The following is a 17,749-nucleotide window of genomic DNA, read 5'->3' on the forward strand; positions in this document are numbered from 1 at the left end:
TCTGGAGGTACGGAAGGATGACCGGTATATTTTGCTAGAGATATGTGTTTTGGTTGATATTCATTATTCAACAGTGTTCGACTATCAACAATAGCCCGATAAAAAAATTGGGGAAAAATTATGACTTGCAAATATTACGTACCGCAAAGTAATCCTCATTAAGTAATTTATCATTGTTGTCCATTGATTTGTAGAATAGGGTGAAAGTAGAGTTCTTAATTTACAAGTAATTGAATATTAGAGTTATTACATAATTTTTGAGTGGAAGGAGGTTTTATTAGAATAAGGACAATTAGGAAAAATAATATTTATGTGATATTAAGTTATTTTGCATTTAGGTAAAATACTACATGTATTGAGTATCCTAATAAAGTTCTGGCTAGCTTTAACAACTTCACAAATTCTTATTTACATGGGGTATACGATAAATATTGTACACCAAAGTTAAAGTTAATGTAAAATGCTTAAAAGCTGCCCTTATATATGTAAAAGTTATATATTTTTTAAGTAATGAAATTTTTTATTTTAATAAAAAATATTTCTTCAAAATCGCAAATAATGTATAAAATTAATTATTGCACCCTTTAAAATGTTTATCTATCAACTTTTTTTTTAATAATATAAAAGTTAGATAAAACATGGTAAAAGTTAGAGAAAACTGGGTAAAAGTTATGTTGGTGTACAATAAATTTATCGTACACCTTGTGCATGCAAGACCTTTTGTAACAACTTAAAAATTGTGAGAAACAACTCGTTAAAAAAAAAAAAAACATTATGAGAAGCAACAAATAAATCGCGGAGGTTAGAATGTTAAGTGAGTGTAAAGTGAGATGGAGGAATAAGACAAAGAGATAGAATTATTAGACAACTTATACCTTGCTGGAGCTGATTAAACCATTTTAGATAAACATTGCCAACAATGATAATATCCATAGAATCAAAACTTGATTTTTTTTTGACAAATCCCTCAAAAATTGTATTTATGTACTCAAATTCTCCAAAAGATTTATGGTAAGAGCTTCCATTGCAAGATAACGAAATAATCCATTTAAAGAAAGTAAAAAAAAGTTCAAGCTCTCCCCCCACTCCCTCCACTACACCCAATTCCCAACGGTCACTTCCTTTTTCCCCAAATTCAATCACATTAAACCCTAAATCACCATCTTCCCCACCCTTTTTCGTTACCGTTTTTTCCCCTTTTCCTGTTCGTTAAACGCTCCTCTAATCTGTCTTTTTCCCCAAATCTTGTCTGAAATTCTTTTCGAAAAATGGAAATTCTCAACTGACACTAATTTCCTCTTCAAAATACAAAATTCGTCGCTTTTTCTTAATCGCCCTTTTCAATCATATTTTGTACTGAGAGTGTTGAATTGTCACAAAATGGGCTGTTTTCTTGGGTGTTTCGGTTCTTCCAAGGATGAATCTAAGCGTCGCAAAAATACGCATTTCGATTCTCATCAAATCCCAGAAGTTCAGGTGCGTAAGCTCCCTCTTTATAATTTGTCGATTTTCTTTCTGTTTTTGTTTTGCTGAGATTTCAGAATTTATTTTGATTGTTGTAGGATGATCTAAATCAGTACAATCCTGTTTATCCTACTCCCACTGTATTTTTTCCGAATCAGGAAATTTTAGAGAAGCCGATTGATATTCCGGTTCGCAAATCTTGGTGAGTTACCCCCTTTTTCCCTAGGGTTATTGTTCAATTTCGCTTAATTTTTCTGCTCCAATTTTACTTCGTGATCTTATTTGCTCAAATTTTTAAAGTGTCTTGTGTCAAATTAGGGTTTTTGTGCTGGATTTTTTTGTTTGGTTTTTTGGCGGGGGGTTCTGTTTTTTCTAGGGTTTATGCTCAAATTCGCTTAATTTTGGTAGGGTTTATGCTCAAATTTGGAAAGGATATTGTGTCAAATTAGGGTTTTCGTGCTGGATTGTTATTTTGGAGGTGATGTGGTGGTGGTGGTGGGAGGGGGGGGGGGGGGGGAGTATGCATAATTTATTTTGTGGGTTTTACTAATTTCGTGCCAAGCTGATGTTCTCCTTGTGTATTTGACTACTGATTTTGTGCTTAATTTGCAATTATTGGCTTTTGGTTATGATCGTGAGATTTTGACATTGATCGTGTGCTACTTTGTGTTGTTCTGTAGTGTTAAGCAAGAGGAGAAGGATCAATTAAGCTTGATTAACAAGTAAGTGTTTGGGGGGTTTTCTGTTCTCTTGCTTGATCAAGAATGATGTCGGTTTTGGCTATTCTATTGTTGGTTTTTTTTTCAGCTTTTCAATTTGGTTATATGGGTTTTGTATTTAGGGATAAGCCGGAGGAACAATTGAGCTTGGGGGTACGAAAAAAAGTCACCTTCGATTCAGATGTCAAGCTAGAGGAACAGTCAAGCTCTGGGATACTGAAGAAAGTCACCTCCGATTCAGATGTTAAGCCAGAGGAACACTTGAGTCCGGGGACGCGAAAAAAAGTCACCTTCGATTCAGATGTCAAGCCAGTGGAGCAATTGAGTCCGGGGACGCGAAAGAAGGTCACCTTCGATTCAAATGTTAAGACAGAGGAAAAATCAAGTCTGATTACACAAAAGAAAGTCGAGTTTGATTCAGATGTTAAGCCAGATGAACAATTGAGTTTGGTCACACAAAAGAAAGTCGCGTTTGATTCAGATGTTAAGCCAGATGAACAATTGAGTGTGGTCACACGAAAGAAGGTCACATTCAATTCAAATGTTAAAGAATATGAGCCACAGGAGATTATTGTCCAGGAGAGTGAAAAGGAAGGCGTCACAGTGATTGATGAGAGTAGCACAAAACCAGTATCTGAAGGTGATTCAACCTTGTCCAGCTTGGGATCGTTCCCTCCAAATCACAGATATCAAAACTTTAGAGAGAGTGATGACGAGGATGAAGAACTTGACTGTGAAGTCAGTGATTTGGATGAAGATGAAGATGAAAATAATGAAGAAGAGGTCTATGATGATGAATATAGTGATGATGAGTACCATCTAAGACAAGAGTTTTCAGCTAGGTTGTGTTCATCTGTAGAATCGGGAACTAAAAGTTCCGGGACATGCTTTGTTGATGATGTGCACGATGACCATGTGTTGGATCATGGAGCTCTGGTGGGAGGAACTATAACTCCTGTAGGGTTCAACCGTGGTGCTCGAGATAGAGCTGGTTATGTTCATTCAGTGCTGAATCCTGTTGAGAACACAGCTCAATGGAAATCTGTAAGAGTAAAAGCAATACCACTCATAAAAGAGCAGCAGAAGGAGAATTTTCAAGTGGATCAACCTTCAACAAAGTCTAAACCAATGTTGGATGAACCTCAAAGTGACCATGAAGTAGCAGTTGATGCCAGTCTATCTACATGGATAATTTCCTCCCAAAAAACACCACTTAGTAAGGCTACACCCGAACCGATATTATCTGGGACAAGTGTATCTTCACATGGTTCTAACTCTGTTAGAAGACAGGAGGAAAGACCGATTTTGGGTGCATTAACAGTTGAAGAGCTCAAGCAATTCTCCGCCACTTGTTCCCCGAGAAGATCACCTAGTCGAAGCCCAGACGAGAGGCCATTATTTGGCACTGTTGGTGTGCATTGGAATGACAGGACCCCTGATGAAGAACCTGTTTCAGTCTCTTCATTTAAAGGCATACCAAATACCACTAGCAAATACAGAGAGGTATACATAAAGTGAGCTTATCCACTAATACAATATGTTCTGCCCTTGAATTATTTTCAGGGAACTGATGGATTCTGCAATATTTCAGGATAATAGGGTGAATTGGCATTCTACTCCTTTCGAAACAAGGTTAGAGAGAGCTTTGAACAGAGGTGCTGCTGAGGTCGACGAGGGTCATGCTAGTCGCCGTGTGTGTTTATAGAGCTTATGGGATTATCCCTGATAGTGTGTGTGTTGGTCTTCCTCTTTTGTTGTTTTGTCATATATGCTGCAAATACATCATACTGTGAATTTTAACGAGGTTACCAGTTACCATTGTGTGTGTGGAGTGGTAATAATAGTGGGTTGTAATTCTTCATTGGTTTGTTAATATAGCCCATAGGCAATAATGTAGATTTCGAGTTGTCTGTGGTTTTAATCATTTTGTTTGTAAAGAAAAAAAAAGTTATCTTTTTGCTCGAAGCTCTTTTTTTTTCGTGGTACAATACCTCTTTAAACTGTTCGTGGTAGTAGTGTTACATGTCACCCAAGGTTAGGATTTGGCTATTTCATAAAAAATTTCATATTTTTGTTCGAAAAAATAAAGTGTAATCCATATGTACTTATAAAGTCGATTATCCAACACGGGTACTTGGGAAGTTGGGATCTCCTCATATTTTGAAAATCTGTTGATTCTTAATGAGATTCATACCCATTCACCTACGGAGTATGTGTTTTATTTATGAAGATGGGGGGCTGTATCCTGTATTCCTGTATGTAGTGTGAACATTTGATGACTTTTTTGTCCTCTTATCCATCCAGCTATTCTTGGTATTCTCCTTAACTGTAATGTATACTTAATTACTTATGGTTGATTTGCGGCCTTGGGGGGACATTTGATACCCAAGATGGTTGAAATATGAATTTTATTGTTTTAGATTTCAACTTGGTTCAATTTATTCCAACGCAACTGTCAATCCATACACCAAAAATAAAATACAATAGAAATAATTTTTTTTGGGCATTTTCTGCCATAAAAAAAATTGGCGTTGAATTTCGATCTTCATACTTAAATTATCAATTATTTATGCCATATTCTATATTGTATAATCAATTATTCATGGCCGTGCCGTATTAGGGTGAACTTGAATCAATATTTTTTCGATCCTCAAGAAGTGCCGAAAAGGAAAAAAACTCTTTGGATAACAAGACTAAGTGGGGAGTTTCATTTACTCGATCGATTAGATGATAAAATTCTTTTACCGTTTGAGAAATGTTTCGAGTAATTTAAGACGATACTTCTAGATAAGTAGTAGTATTGGACAAAAAGGTATTGGCTTTTAGCTCTTCTAGCTCCCCTCAAAAAAAAAAAAAAAAAAGTTCTAGCAAAACAAGTCATAATTGCCATCTTAACACATTCCTACCCTATTCAGTTTTGAGTGTTCATACAAGGAACTGAAAAGAAGACAAAAAGAAATGGTCAAAGAACATACCAAGTTGACTGCTCTTTAATTTCCAAAATATTGCAAGTTGACATTGTTTAAAGTATTCTTATCATTTATTTTCACCATCTATCTTTTTCAGCAATTCAAGATTTCAAAGCCATATGAACATGAAGTCATGAATATATCATCTATTCTGAAATGCAGGGTTGACTCACCAACCACATTATTAAAATGAACATGCATAAAAAACCCAGAATTTGACTGCACCAAAACTAGAGGGAAAAAACCCACTTCTTTTTCTTCTTCTTCTAATGGGTCACAAAAAAGTTCTGATCTTTTCCATATTGTTGGCACTGAATTTTGCTTCAACTTCAGAAGCAACAGTAGCAGAAGCACAAGCACTTGTCAGGTGGAAGAACACCTTATCACCTGAACCCGAATCTCTCTTATCATGGACACTTTCAGATACACAAAACCTCTGTAATTGGACTGGCATTGTCTGTGACAACCTTAATTCCCTCACAAACATCAGTTTAAGCAGCCAGGATCTTGCTGGGAATCTCACCAGCTTCAACTTCAGTGCATTTCCAAATTTGGAAAATTTGGTTCTTGACAGCAACAATCTTGATGGTCAAATCCCACCAACTGTTGGTAATCTCTCTAAGCTTGTTTACTTAGATCTTAGCACCAATTATTTTGAAGGGCTTATTCCTAATGACATCGGTCGCCTGTCGGAACTTGTTTATCTTAATCTGTCTGGTAATAGCATAGGTGATGTTATTCCTGTTGAACTTAGTAATTTGGGGAGATTAAGGTTTTTAGATATTGGAGCTAATTATCTTGAAACACCTGATGATTGGTCTATGTTTAGTTCTATGCCTTTGTTAACCCACTTGAATTTTGGGCTTAATGAGTTAACTGGGGAGTTTCCTGGGTTCATATTTAGGAGCAGGAACTTGACTTACCTTGATTTGTCACTTAATCATTTAACTGGGTTGATCCCAGAATCCCTTTTCAACAGTCTTCCAAATCTTCAGTACCTTGATCTTAGTTCTAATTTGTTCAGTGGATCAGTATCAGACAACATTTCAGAGCTTTCAAGTCTAACTGAGCTTCGTTTGAGCACGAACCGATTATCTGGAGCAATTCCTGATAATATCGGTTCGATTTCTGGACTCAAAGTTATTGAGTTGTTTAATAATTCTTTCTCTGGTAGCATTCCTTCTTCCATAGGCCAACTTAGGAGCCTCGAGACATTAGATGTCCATATGAACAGATTGAACTCGAGTATTCCTTCTGAGCTTGGTTTATGTAGAAACCTTACTTTTTTTGCTGCTGCTGGGAATTCACTGACTGATGAATTACCATTGTCCTTGAGCAATCTTAGGAAAATGACAGATCTTGGTTTATCTGAAAACAACCTGTCTGGTGAAATCTCCCCACATTTCCTTACCAATTGGACTGAGTTGATTTCCTTGCAATTCCAGAACAATAATTTCAGTGGGATTATTCCAACAGAAATAGAGCAACTGTCAAAACTTCAGATTCTTTATCTTTACAATAACAGTTTCACAGGAACTATACCCTCTGAGATAGGAAGACTACATGACCTGACACAGCTTGACCTTTCAACGAACCTACTTTCCGGACCTATTCCTTCAATTATTGGCAACTTAAGCAGCCTTTCGACCTTACAATTGTTCTCGAACAATCTCACTGGAAGAATCCCACCAGAGATAGGAAATCTCACGTCGTTGACTGTTCTTGATATCAATACCAATCAGCTCTATGGTGAGTTTCCTGAGACCTTATCACACCTCACAAATTTGCAAATTTTTTCTGTGTTCACCAATAATTTGAGGGGGGAAATCCCACAAAACTTTGGTGAATATATCCCTTCTCTTACCAATGTTAGCTTTTCAAACAACAGTTTCTATGGGGGATTGCCTCCTGGGTTGTGCAGTGGATTCAAGCTTGAGCTCTTAACAGTTAATGGCAACAACTTCACCGGCAACATTCCTGATTGTTTGAGGAATTGCACAGGGTTAACTAGAGTCCGAATGGATGGAAATCAGTTCAATGGGAATATATCGGAAGCATTCGGTGTATACCCAAATCTCACCTTTATTAGCCTGAGTGGGAATCAGTTTGTTGGTGAGATCTCACCCAAGTGGGGAGAGTGTGGGAATCTGACAAACTTTCAGTTGGACAGTAACAACCTTTCAGGGGAAATTCCAGCTGAGCTTGAGAAGCTGCATAATTTGCGTGTTCTTACTCTTGATTCAAATGAATTAAGAGGGATGATCCCTGCTGAACTGGGAAATTTGAGTTTGTTGATCAACCTTAATTTAAGCAGGAATCACTTGGCAGGAGATATCCCAAACAGCATAGGCAAGTTGCAGTATCTTCAGCATCTTGATTTTTCAGCAAATAACCTGTCAGGAGAAATCCCTCGAGAACTTGGGGATTGTGGCAGCATATTAAGCTTGAATTTGAGTCAAAATGGCTTAACAGGAAACATACCAGAAGAGCTCAGCAACTTAGATCAAATTCAAGTTTTGTTGGATTTGAGTAGCAACTCTCTCTCTGGTTCAATCCCTCAAAACCTTGACCGGCTCATTTCCTTGGAAAACCTCAATCTCTCTCATAACTATCTCTCAGGGGCAATCCCACCGTCACTATCAAGCATGCTTAGCTTACAATCTCTTGATCTATCCTACAACAACTTATCAGGTTCAGTTCCCAGTTCCGGTTTTCTCCAAAATGGGTTGTACATGGGAAATCCTGGCCTTTGTGGAAACGCAACAGGAATTCCCACCTGTGATCATAACAGCAGCCGCAGAAAAATTGTTATTGCTGTTGTGGTACCAATTGCATCCCTTTTCCTTGTTGCAGTTTGTGTAGTTGCAGCAGTGTTATGTTGCAGAAAGATTAATCAGCAAGATTTAGAGAGCAAAACATTTTCAGAAGCCAGCGATTCAGAGTCTTTGATATGGGGGACAGAAGGAAGATTTACTTTCAGGGAGATTGTTAAGGCCACTGATGATTTCAGTGATTTCTATTGCATTGGGAAAGGTGGTTTTGGCAGTGTATATAAGGCATCTTTGTTGTCAGGTCACATAGTTGCTGTCAAGAAGCTCAACATGTCAGATTCTAGTGACATTCCCTCCTCAAACAAACAAAGCTTTGAGAATGAGATCAGGGCACTAACTGAGGTTAGACACCGGAATATAATCAAGTTGTATGGTTACTGTTCCAGAAAGAGCTCTATGTATTTGGTGTATGACTATGTTGAAAGGGGCAGTTTGGGGAATGTGTTGTACAGTGAAGAAGCCAAAATGGAACTAGGGTGGGAAAGAAGAGTGAATATTGTAAGAGGGTTAGCTCATGCAGTCACTTACTTGCACCATGATTGCACCCCACCTATTGTTCACCGTGACATATCCATAAACAATGTGTTGCTTGATAATGAATTTGAACCCCGGCTTTCAGATTTTGGCACGGCAAAGTTTCTCACTTCTGATGCCTCTACTTGGACCACAGTTGCTGGTTCTTATGGATATATGGCTCCTGGTAAGTCTCAAATTTCATATTCATTTGTATATCTAATATCTGAAGTTTATACTCATTTATATTATATAGATAATGTTTGAACACTTTCTTGTACAATGTATTTGATACTATCATTCTTTCCCCTGCAGAACTGGCTCAGACAATGAAGGTGACAGAAAAGTGTGATGTTTATAGCTATGGAGTGGTGGCGTTGGAGGTTATGATGGGGAAGCATCCAGGGGAACTTCTTTCCTCGTTATCTTCAGTAGCTGAGAAGCGGGATGCTCTACTGAAAGACATTTTAGACCAACGACTGTCAGCACCAACAGGGCATTTAGCAGAGGAAGTGGTAATTGCAGTCACATTAGCTTTAATATGCACAAGTACAGAACCAAACTGGCGACCTACAATGCGGTATGTGGCACAAGAACTATCTGCTGGTACACACAATTACCTCTCTGAGCCTTTTGGCACTGTAACACTCGGGAAACTGAATGATAATCGTCCAAGATGATCAAAATCAAAGAGGTGACAACTCAATATAGTCATCATTCTTTTGGGAGGGGGTTGGGGGTTGGAAACTCGCTCTTTTATTAGTTTGATTATTGGTTATACAGAGTTACAGACATCGTAAATATGATTTTATCATCAGAGAGAGCTACCAAAAAAAAATGTATATAGTTATGCAATATCGTAAGTATGCTATTATCATCTGTATTTTTCTCTTATACATAGTAACATCATAATGTATTCTTTTAGCAATTTCTCCCTTTGCTTAAATCTGACCACAGTTTAAGAAGTTTGGTATCAGCAGTAGTTTTGTAGCTGTCGGATCCTTCTGTGTGATTTTATGTGATCTTGATAAGCTACAACGGTTAATGTTAAAAATAACAGAAGCTGCATAATCCCAGCATTTTTTTCAACAAGAAACAATAAAATTCAGCTTAGGTTCTTTAAATTTAAAAAGTTGCATATCCATCTTCAAATGTCGATAGCGAATAGCGAAGAATACAGGTTAAGAAGCCAGAATAATAAGGGTGGGGTGTTTTTAATTGTTGGGAATGGAAGTTTCTTTACAGACACTTATTACTTAACAATAATATGAGGATGGATTGACTTTTCATCACAGCTCTACAACAAAGACTTTTATTAACAATCGTTGACTTGCCTCCTTCTACGGCTAGTTGGAGAGTATTTGAGATGCAGAACAGTTAACTAATACTATGCTTGAATATTTAGCAACCATCGAAACTCCTTAACCTTTCAAATCCAATTCTCTATGTGATTGCACCTAAAAAGAAAGAAAGCTATATGTATTAGTGTATTACACCCCATGAAAAGTCAAGTCATGGCAAAATGTCACAGACCTTTTTCTGATCAACTTCTGTTTCTTCATCAGATTAACAAAATAATGCTAATCTGCTTCTTGTTTCTAACACAGTGTTTAACTCCAACATCAGCAAGAACAATAGTCGAAGCACAGACACTCGTTAGATGGAAAAACTCCTTGTCTCATCCTGATTATCTCTCATCATGGAGACTTTCTGATGCTGATAATGTTTGCAACTGGACTGGTATTGTTTGTGACAACCTTAATTATGTCACAAACATCAACCTGAGCAGTCGAAGCCTCAGTGGCAGGCTTACCAGTTTTGATTTCAGTGCATTTCCTAATCTGACAAGCTTGATTCTTGATACCAACCATCTGAATGGTCAAATTTCACCAAGCATTGGTAATCTCTCTAAACTCATCCACTTAGACCTCAGCAATAACTTGTTTAATGGGTTAGTTCCTCATCAAATTGGCCACTTATTCAAGCTTGAGTTTCTTAATCTGTTAAATAACAACAAGCTCACCAGTCCCGAGTGGCCTATGTTTGCCTCGATAACATCGTTGGTACACTTGACTTTAGGATACAATGATTTTCAGGGAGAGTTCCCAAGCTTCATTTTAAGGTGCAGAAACTTGACTTACCTTGATTTGTCAAATAACAATTTCAGTGGGATGATCCCAGAGTCCTTTTTTACCAACCTTCCTAAGCTTCAGTACCTTGATCTTAGTTATAATTCGTTTAGGGGGCAGATCTCTCGTGAAATTTCTAAGCTTTCCAATCTCAATAGGATTGATCTCAGTCATAATGGATTGAATTCTTCGATCCCTTATGAGCTCGGGTTGTGTACTAAGCTTACTTATCTGTCTCTTGCTGCAAATACAATTTTTGGGAAGTTACCTTTGACATTGTCAAATATTAAGAACTTATCAGAACTTGAGTTATCTCAAAATCAGCTGTCTGGGAATCTCTCCCCTTATTTCTTCACCAATTGGACTAGATTGACTTTCTTGTCACTTCAGTCCAATAAGTTGAGTGGGAATATACCCCAAGAGATTGATAATATGAAAGCACTGGAAATGCTAGACCTTTCAACTAACCAATTTTCAGGTCCAATCCCTCCAACTATTGGGAATCTTAGCAACCTTTTTGTCCTAAACCTTTCTTCAAATAAACTCAAAGGAAAAATACCACCGGAGATTGGAGATCTCACCAGGTTGACTGATCTTGTTCTGTATGCCAATCAGCTCCATGGGAAGTTTCCTGATGCCTTGTTTCACCTTAGGAACCTATCTAAATTCTTTGTCTTCTCTAACAAACTTACCGGTGAAATTCCAGCTGAACTTGGGAAGTTGCAGAACTTACTGGTTGTAAATCTTGCCTCAAATGAATTAAGTGGGACAATTCCTGATGAACTGGGGCATTTGAGATTCCTTCAAAAACTTGACCTGAGCAATAATCACTTTGTAGGGTATATTCCACAAAGCATAGGAAATTTTCTAGGTCTCCAGTATCTTGACTTATCAGCAAACAATCTGTCAGGCAAAATCCCTGGAGTTCTTGGAAATTGCAATCAATTATTGAGCTTGAACTTGAGTCACAATGCCTTATCAGGCAAGGTACCCTCACAACTCAGGAATTTGCAAGGGATTCAGTTACTGTTAGACCTCAGTAGCAATTCCCTCTTCGGATCAATTCCGCATCTTGATAACCTTGAATCCTTGCTAATCTTGAACCTATCCCACAATCATTTCACAGGCATTATCCCACAATCACTATCTAAGATGATTAGCCTACAGTTCTTTGATCTTTCCTACAACAATATTTCGGGTTCAGTCCCGGAGGATACATTTTTTCTACAACGTGGGTTGTTCATAGGAAATCGTTATCTTTGTGGAAACCCATTTGGATTATCCCCTTGCAGCTATAACAACTCTTACACAAAGCATGATTCCAATTATAACTCTCACAGAAAGCGCAAAAAAGTGGTTATTGTAGTTGTACCACTACCCATCAGTTCTGTTTTGCTTCTTTCAGCTTGTGCAGTTGCAGTTTGGTTATATTTCCAAAAGTATAAGCAGCATAATGTTAAGACCATAATGACAGATATAAGAAATTTAGAGTCTTTTATATGTAGAATTCAAAGAAAATTTAGATTTTGGGAAATCAAAACTGCTACTGATGACTTTAGTGATGCCTACCTTATTGAAAAAGGCAGGTATGGAAGCGTATATAGAGCATCTTTGTCTTCAGGTCAAGTATTTGCTGTTAAGAAGCTCAATATGGCAGACTTTCCCTTGACAAATAGGCGTAGCTTTGAGTATGAGATAAGAACACTGACAGAGGTTAGGCACCGGAATATAATCAAGTTATACGGTTATTGTTCTGCAAAGGGCTCTACATACCTGGTCTATGACTATGCTGAAAGGGGAAGCTTGAGGAAAATGTTGTACAGTGAAGAAACCACAGTGGAACTAGGGTGGGAAAGAAGAGTGAATACTGTAAAAGGGTTAGCTCATGCAGTCTCTTACTTGCACCATGATTGTACCCCACCCATTATTCATCGTGACATAGCCATAAACAATGTGTTGCTTGATAAAGAATTTGAGCCTCGGCTATCAGATTTTGGCACCGCAAAGCTTCTTAGCTCGGATACGTCCAACTGGACCTCAGTAGCTGGTACTCATGGATATATGGCCCCAGGTAAATCTCATTTCCATCTCTGATATTACCTGACAAAATTTCTGACATTGATTACATAAATTAAATACTTCGTAGTTAGCATTAAGCCATGTGTGACTGATTAGTTTACATAAATGTGTAACATCTCCTGTTCTGTTTTCTCATCTCATCATTTTTCTGTGTTTGGTACTTCATATAGTTTTTTTAATGGGAATTTGAAGATTACAGTCTCATATTAGTACTGCATTAGTGTTTGATCATTATCCTGTATTTGGTATCAGTATGCATGTCTTCGAGGATTATACTTAGATACAGACAGTTTCTTGGAAAATCATTTGGTAATTAATGTTCTATCATTTTTCTTTGGTGGTTTCAGAACTGGCTCTGACAATGAGAGTGACGGAAAAGTGTGATGTTTATAGCTACGGAGTAGTGGCTTTAGAAGTTATGATGGGGAAACATCCAGGAGAACTTCTATTTGCGTTATCATATTCCGTTCAGAAGCATGAATTGCTGTTGAAAGACATTTTAGACCAACGTATGCCACCACCTACACATCATATAACAAAAGAAGTGGTGCCTGCGGTCAGATTAGCTTTATTATGCACGAGTACAGAACCAGCCTTGAGGCCTACAATGTCTTATGTGGCTCAGAAACTATCTGCTCGAACACACAATCAGCTGTCAGTGCCCTTTGAAACCATTACACTTGCTGAATGTTGAAGAAAGTCCATGTGCTGATATTAAAGAAACTTTGAGTTTAGGTTTTCATAATTGTAGTTAGAATGTTAGATGCAATGGCAAATTAATTATTTCCTACTGCGGTTTACTTGGACTCAAGTTGTATCTTGTATGCCAATAACCTCAAGAAAAATGGAGCAGAAGACAATCCAAAAAGAGAGATGTTAGAAAATAAGTGTGAGTATTGTGTCCCACATCTGACGGTGAAATAAAAAACTTCTAGTTTATAGCCTAAGTGAGTTACTCCTCATATTGCCAATTGGTTTTATGACGAAATCTTACTTGGGCTATGTTAATGGACGGAACCTTAGTTGCGGTTGACGCTATTAATACAAGCTCATGTGCTTATTAGATTCGTCTTAGTTAATATATAACATCAAAACATCCGAAACAACCTCCGGGTTTATGACCTCCTCCTGCAGAATTTTAGCTATCGCTTGTTGGGAGTCTGAGTTCACAATCACTCTAGTCCAACCCCTTTCCTCAATAATCTGAAGTGCCACAAGGATAGCACGCAATTCGCCCATCATAGCTCTGATTGAGTGCACATCAACTTTTCATAATTTTTTCTTTTATCAATAATTGAAGATATTAACGTATAAAATTATGCATTGGCAATCGTGCCTAAAGAATTAGGCCCTCCGTCCCGGAATACTCACAAATATTTGATTTTTTGCACTATTTACATAATTCACTTTGACTCTATATATATATTTTCAAAATATTAATATTTTATAAGTTTTTATAATATATAATTAAAGATATTAATAGTCAAAGTTGTGCATTGACAAGCATGTCTAGTCAAAACGTTGCGAGTATTCCGGGACATAGAGAGTATGTCATACTGCTCTGTATTTATTTAAGGGATACACTTGCTTTTTCCGGCCGTATTTATTTAAGAAATACACTTGCCATTTTTAGTAACTTATCAACCCCACCATCTAATTAAATAATATATCTACACCCCACCCCACCCCCACCCCCTCACTCCCTAAAATGACATGGTCCCCACTTGTTTTACTTATTAAATATCTACCCAACCCCACTTGTTTTATTACTTTATTCCATTCAATTCTTCTTCTTAATACCCGTGCCCGGCCAAGTATATCTCTTAATAAATACGGAGGGAGTATTAAAAAGAAACGAAGAAATATTTATTTTTCCTCTTTCTAAAGGTGGGACCATAAGTTTTAGTTTTTGTTTCTTGACTTTCCATAAGCGCAATTTAGAAGGTGGACCATGGTGCACATAGAGCATGATGCACCTTAAGAACACTAATATATAATTGAAAGAACATCCGGTTACAAGAAAAGAACATGAGTATTTTTTTAATTTAGGTTTTTAATAAATAGTAAAATAATATATTATTTTTATAACAAAAAAGTGAAATATTATATCGCATGTTCTTTTGCCGTAGTGTCATGTTCTTTTGCTTATGCACATATGTTCTTTTGGTGCACCATGCTCTATGTGCACCACGGTCCATAGTCCACGGATTGCTTTCCATAAGTATTGCTGGTTTAGTTCACTTGGATGTTTTAGGAGAAGTTCCATTTTAAAAGTTAATTCCCTTGTTAAATTCCTAGGAATAGGTTGATAGATGTTTGATTGCCTTAACTTGGACATTTGTATTTCAAGGGAATTGTGACTTAACAAGGACACTGTAAGTAAGTCACTTCCCATATTTCGCATGAATTTCAAAAAGCTCCAATTCCCCATTACTCCCCTCTTATGCCAATCAAACAACTTGTCATGGAAGATGATACACATACCCTGGGGGTAACTATGTTGTATCATCATACCCTGGCTTTTGATTGGGCCATTTCAGCAAAATAATTTTCATTTTTGGGGGGAATTGGGTTAAAACAGGGGGGAAAATTTTTGGCTGGAATTGCGCCATTCACTCTTGCTGAGCGGTAGAATTTCCGCCTAATTCCTGGAAAAAAATTCCCGCTCAGCTCACCTCACATTTCTAAAAAAAAAAAAAAAATAATTAAAAAATAGATCTGAGCTTCAACGTTTTTTGGCTGGGTCGCAAATTGTCTGGTTTTTGAAGACGAAGCTCAGGTAATTTTGTGAAGGTGAAGACGAAGTGGTAGTTCGTAAATGACATTTGCATTGAAGACTAAGCTCAGGTAATTTTTTCAACCAAGTTTAGTGTTTTATCTTTTTAATGTAAATCCTGAGAATATTTTGATGACATTATGATTTTGTGATACATAATGAATGCATGTTAACTGCTGCGTAGTGAAAATCAGATCTGAGTTCGTGAATATTGGGCGGATATTACGAAGTTGTTTTATTATTTTAGGGTTTATAGTTACGTAGTATTAAAACTTGTAGTACGTATTTTATTGAAAATTCAGTGAAATAGATTTTAGTTAATAATTAATGCGTTTCATTATATAAAAAAACATGTCATTATATTAATGTAAAACTTACTGACATAGTAATAAATATATTTCGTTATATTAAATTAAATGTTAAATGCATCACGTGTTTAATAATGTTCCGTTAAATATTACAGTGCTATACCCTAGTGCCATGGAAGGACTAGACCTTAATGAAACTGTAACAATTGAAGATTGTATTGTGGATACTGGTGCAACTGAAACGAACTCCAATCCCCCTACCGAAGGCATGTGCTTTTTAACGGGTCAAGAATTTTTCGATTTTTGTAATATGTATGCGTTTAAGGAAGGTTTTGAGATGTTTATGAAAAGTAATACTTTGAAACAAGAGTATAAGGCTATAGGAGTGAATAGGAAAGGTGTTGGAGAGCTTGAGCCAAAGCCTCACATGATGGAATTCATTAGATTAAAATGTAAGAAGGGAGGCACGAACGTTGGGTCCAATGTAACTGGTTGTAAAATGTTCATTTATGGTAAAAATAAGGATGATAAGTTTACCATATTGAAGTGTGAGTTGAAACACAACCATGCTCTAAATCCAGATTGTAGTAGAATGATGGTTAACTATAGGAATATTGATAGTACGACGTTTAAAAGAGCGATGATTAATGACATGGGTGGTGTTAGCATTACCAAAAACTATGGTACCCAATTGATTGAAAAGGGTGGGTTTGACAATATCGCATTCAACCAGAGGGACCTTAGAAATGCGATAAGTGTTGAACGTCGTAAGTCTAGGTTTAAGGATTCTGATGCAGCTGGATTAGATCAATATTTTAAGGTGCAACGAGAATTGAATTCTGAGTTTTATTGCTCCATCCAAAAAGATGATGATGGTGTATTTACAAACGCATTTTGGTCCGATGCGCGAAGTAGAGGGACATGCAAGTATTTTGGAGATGTAATCACATTCGATACAACATTTTCATGCAACAGGTATTTATACAATTATGATTTTTGTAATTGCTATTTTGATTTTGTTACGTATGTTGTTTTAATTGACTAGTTAACAATTTTGTACTAGGTTCCGTATGCCTTTTGCACCATTTATTGGTGTAAACCACCATGGGAAGTCAATTATATTTGCAGCAGCACTTATATCCCACGAAGATGCGCCAACATTTGTTTAGGTGTTCGAAGAGTTCATGAAGTGTATGGGTAAGGCTCCTACGGGCATCCTAACGGACCAAGACAGGGCAACAGGTAAAGCAATTAAGCAAGTCTTCCCTGGCGTGCCACACAGACTATGTCTATGGCACATGCTCCAAAATGCTACGAAAGCGCTTGGTAGCCGTAAGGACTGGCCGAAGATTGATACCCTAATACGTACTGCAATACATGATTTGCTTGATCCTGACGAGTTTGATGAAGCATGGTGTCATGTGATGGAAGAATACGGTCTAACCGGTCCTGGGTGGATGAAGGATGCATACGAACTGAGGTGTCAGTGGGCTCCCGCGTACAATAGAGGAAAGTTTTGGGCTGGTATGTCTTCTACACAAAGAAGTGAAGGTATGAACCGATTCTTTAAAACTCATGTTAACTTAGAATGCGGTTTGGTTTTGTTCATTAAAAATTATGAGTGGTGCATGAGGATTAAAGCTGAGGAAGAGAAGCAGGATAATTATGATAGCATTGATAAGATTCCCCGGCTTGAGCCGGATAAGAGTGTGTTAGTTGAATATGTGTTGGTTAAGTCGTACACTATTGAGAAGTTTGCGGAGGTGGTGGCAGAGCGTAAGGGTTTGACGCACACTAATGTCACTAAAATCGATGCTCTTGGGACCTTGTCATTCTATAGAGCAGATGAGAAATTGACATCCCCATTCTGGCGGAAAAAGGTTCAAACAGTACAACGTTAAAGTGGATAAGGTTAAGGGTGAATTACATTGCTCGTGTAACTTGTTTGAATTCACGGGCAT

General features: G+C 37.3%; 4 protein-coding genes across 5 annotated transcripts; all 4 read left to right on the forward strand.

Annotated features, from left to right (window-relative positions):
- The first annotated feature begins 936 nt into the window (after window positions 1–936).
- LOC110787068 (uncharacterized) lies at window positions 937–4,183 on the forward strand. The gene is made up of 5 exons (XM_021991633.2): window positions 937–1,476; window positions 1,563–1,666; window positions 2,145–2,186; window positions 2,306–3,686; window positions 3,775–4,183. Exons 1-5 carry the CDS (start codon window positions 1,381–1,383, stop codon window positions 3,886–3,888), a joined length of 1,737 nt encoding a protein of 578 aa, XP_021847325.2. The 5' UTR covers window positions 937–1,380; the 3' UTR covers window positions 3,889–4,183.
- Window positions 4,184–5,264: 1,081 nt separating this feature from the next.
- LOC110787067 (MDIS1-interacting receptor like kinase 2) lies at window positions 5,265–9,420 on the forward strand. Its single transcript, XM_021991632.2, has 2 exons — window positions 5,265–8,683; window positions 8,812–9,420. The coding sequence occupies exons 1-2, from the start codon at window positions 5,422–5,424 to the stop codon at window positions 9,174–9,176; spliced, it is 3,627 nt and encodes a 1,208-aa protein (XP_021847324.2). The 5' UTR covers window positions 5,265–5,421; the 3' UTR covers window positions 9,177–9,420.
- Window positions 9,421–10,010: 590 nt separating this feature from the next.
- On the forward strand, window positions 10,011–11,668 carry LOC130463596 (probable leucine-rich repeat receptor-like protein kinase At2g33170). Its single transcript, XM_056832771.1, has 2 exons — window positions 10,011–11,464; window positions 11,536–11,668. The coding sequence occupies exons 1-2, from the start codon at window positions 10,011–10,013 to the stop codon at window positions 11,666–11,668; spliced, it is 1,587 nt and encodes a 528-aa protein (XP_056688749.1).
- Window positions 10,208–13,740, forward strand: LOC110787040 (MDIS1-interacting receptor like kinase 2). 2 transcript variants are annotated; one of them, XM_021991615.2, is made up of 3 exons: window positions 10,208–10,395; window positions 12,208–12,696; window positions 13,052–13,740. In XM_021991615.2, exons 2-3 carry the CDS (start codon window positions 12,276–12,278, stop codon window positions 13,396–13,398), a joined length of 768 nt encoding a protein of 255 aa, XP_021847307.2. In that variant the 5' UTR covers window positions 10,208–10,395; window positions 12,208–12,275; the 3' UTR covers window positions 13,399–13,740. The 2 variants fall into 2 exon arrangements, with proteins under 2 accessions (XP_021847307.2, XP_056687436.1); XM_056831458.1 differs by lacking the exon at window positions 10,208–10,395 and having other exon boundaries at window positions 11,103–12,696.
- Window positions 13,741–17,749: the final 4,009 nt, after the last annotated feature.

This window comes from Spinacia oleracea, chromosome 6 (assembly GCF_020520425.1).
Source record: "Spinacia oleracea cultivar Varoflay chromosome 6, BTI_SOV_V1, whole genome shotgun sequence".
Taxonomy (NCBI): Eukaryota; Viridiplantae; Streptophyta; class Magnoliopsida; order Caryophyllales; family Amaranthaceae; genus Spinacia; species Spinacia oleracea.

Coding starts and splice junctions, on each gene's coding strand:
- LOC110787068 (XM_021991633.2), top strand. CDS start 1,381: ATGGGCTGTTTTCTTGGGTGTTTCGGTTCTTCCAAGGATGAATCTAAG. Junction 1,477..1,562: donor ATCAAATCCCAGAAGTTCAG/GTGCGTAAGCTC, acceptor TGATTGTTGTAG/GATGATCTAAATCAGTACAA. Junction 1,667..2,144: donor ATTCCGGTTCGCAAATCTTG/GTGAGTTACCCC, acceptor GTTGTTCTGTAG/TGTTAAGCAAGAGGAGAAGG.
- LOC110787067 (XM_021991632.2), top strand. CDS start 5,422: ATGGGTCACAAAAAAGTTCTGATCTTTTCCATATTGTTGGCACTGAAT. Junction 8,684..8,811: donor TTATGGATATATGGCTCCTG/GTAAGTCTCAAA, acceptor TTTCCCCTGCAG/AACTGGCTCAGACAATGAAG.
- LOC130463596 (XM_056832771.1), top strand. CDS start 10,011: ATGGCAAAATGTCACAGACCTTTTTCTGATCAACTTCTGTTTCTTCAT. Junction 11,465..11,535: donor AGCAATAATCACTTTGTAGG/GTATATTCCACA, acceptor ACAATCTGTCAG/GCAAAATCCCTGGAGTTCTT.
- LOC110787040 (XM_056831458.1), top strand. CDS start 11,778: ATGATTAGCCTACAGTTCTTTGATCTTTCCTACAACAATATTTCGGGT. Junction 12,697..13,051: donor TCATGGATATATGGCCCCAG/GTAAATCTCATT, acceptor TGGTGGTTTCAG/AACTGGCTCTGACAATGAGA.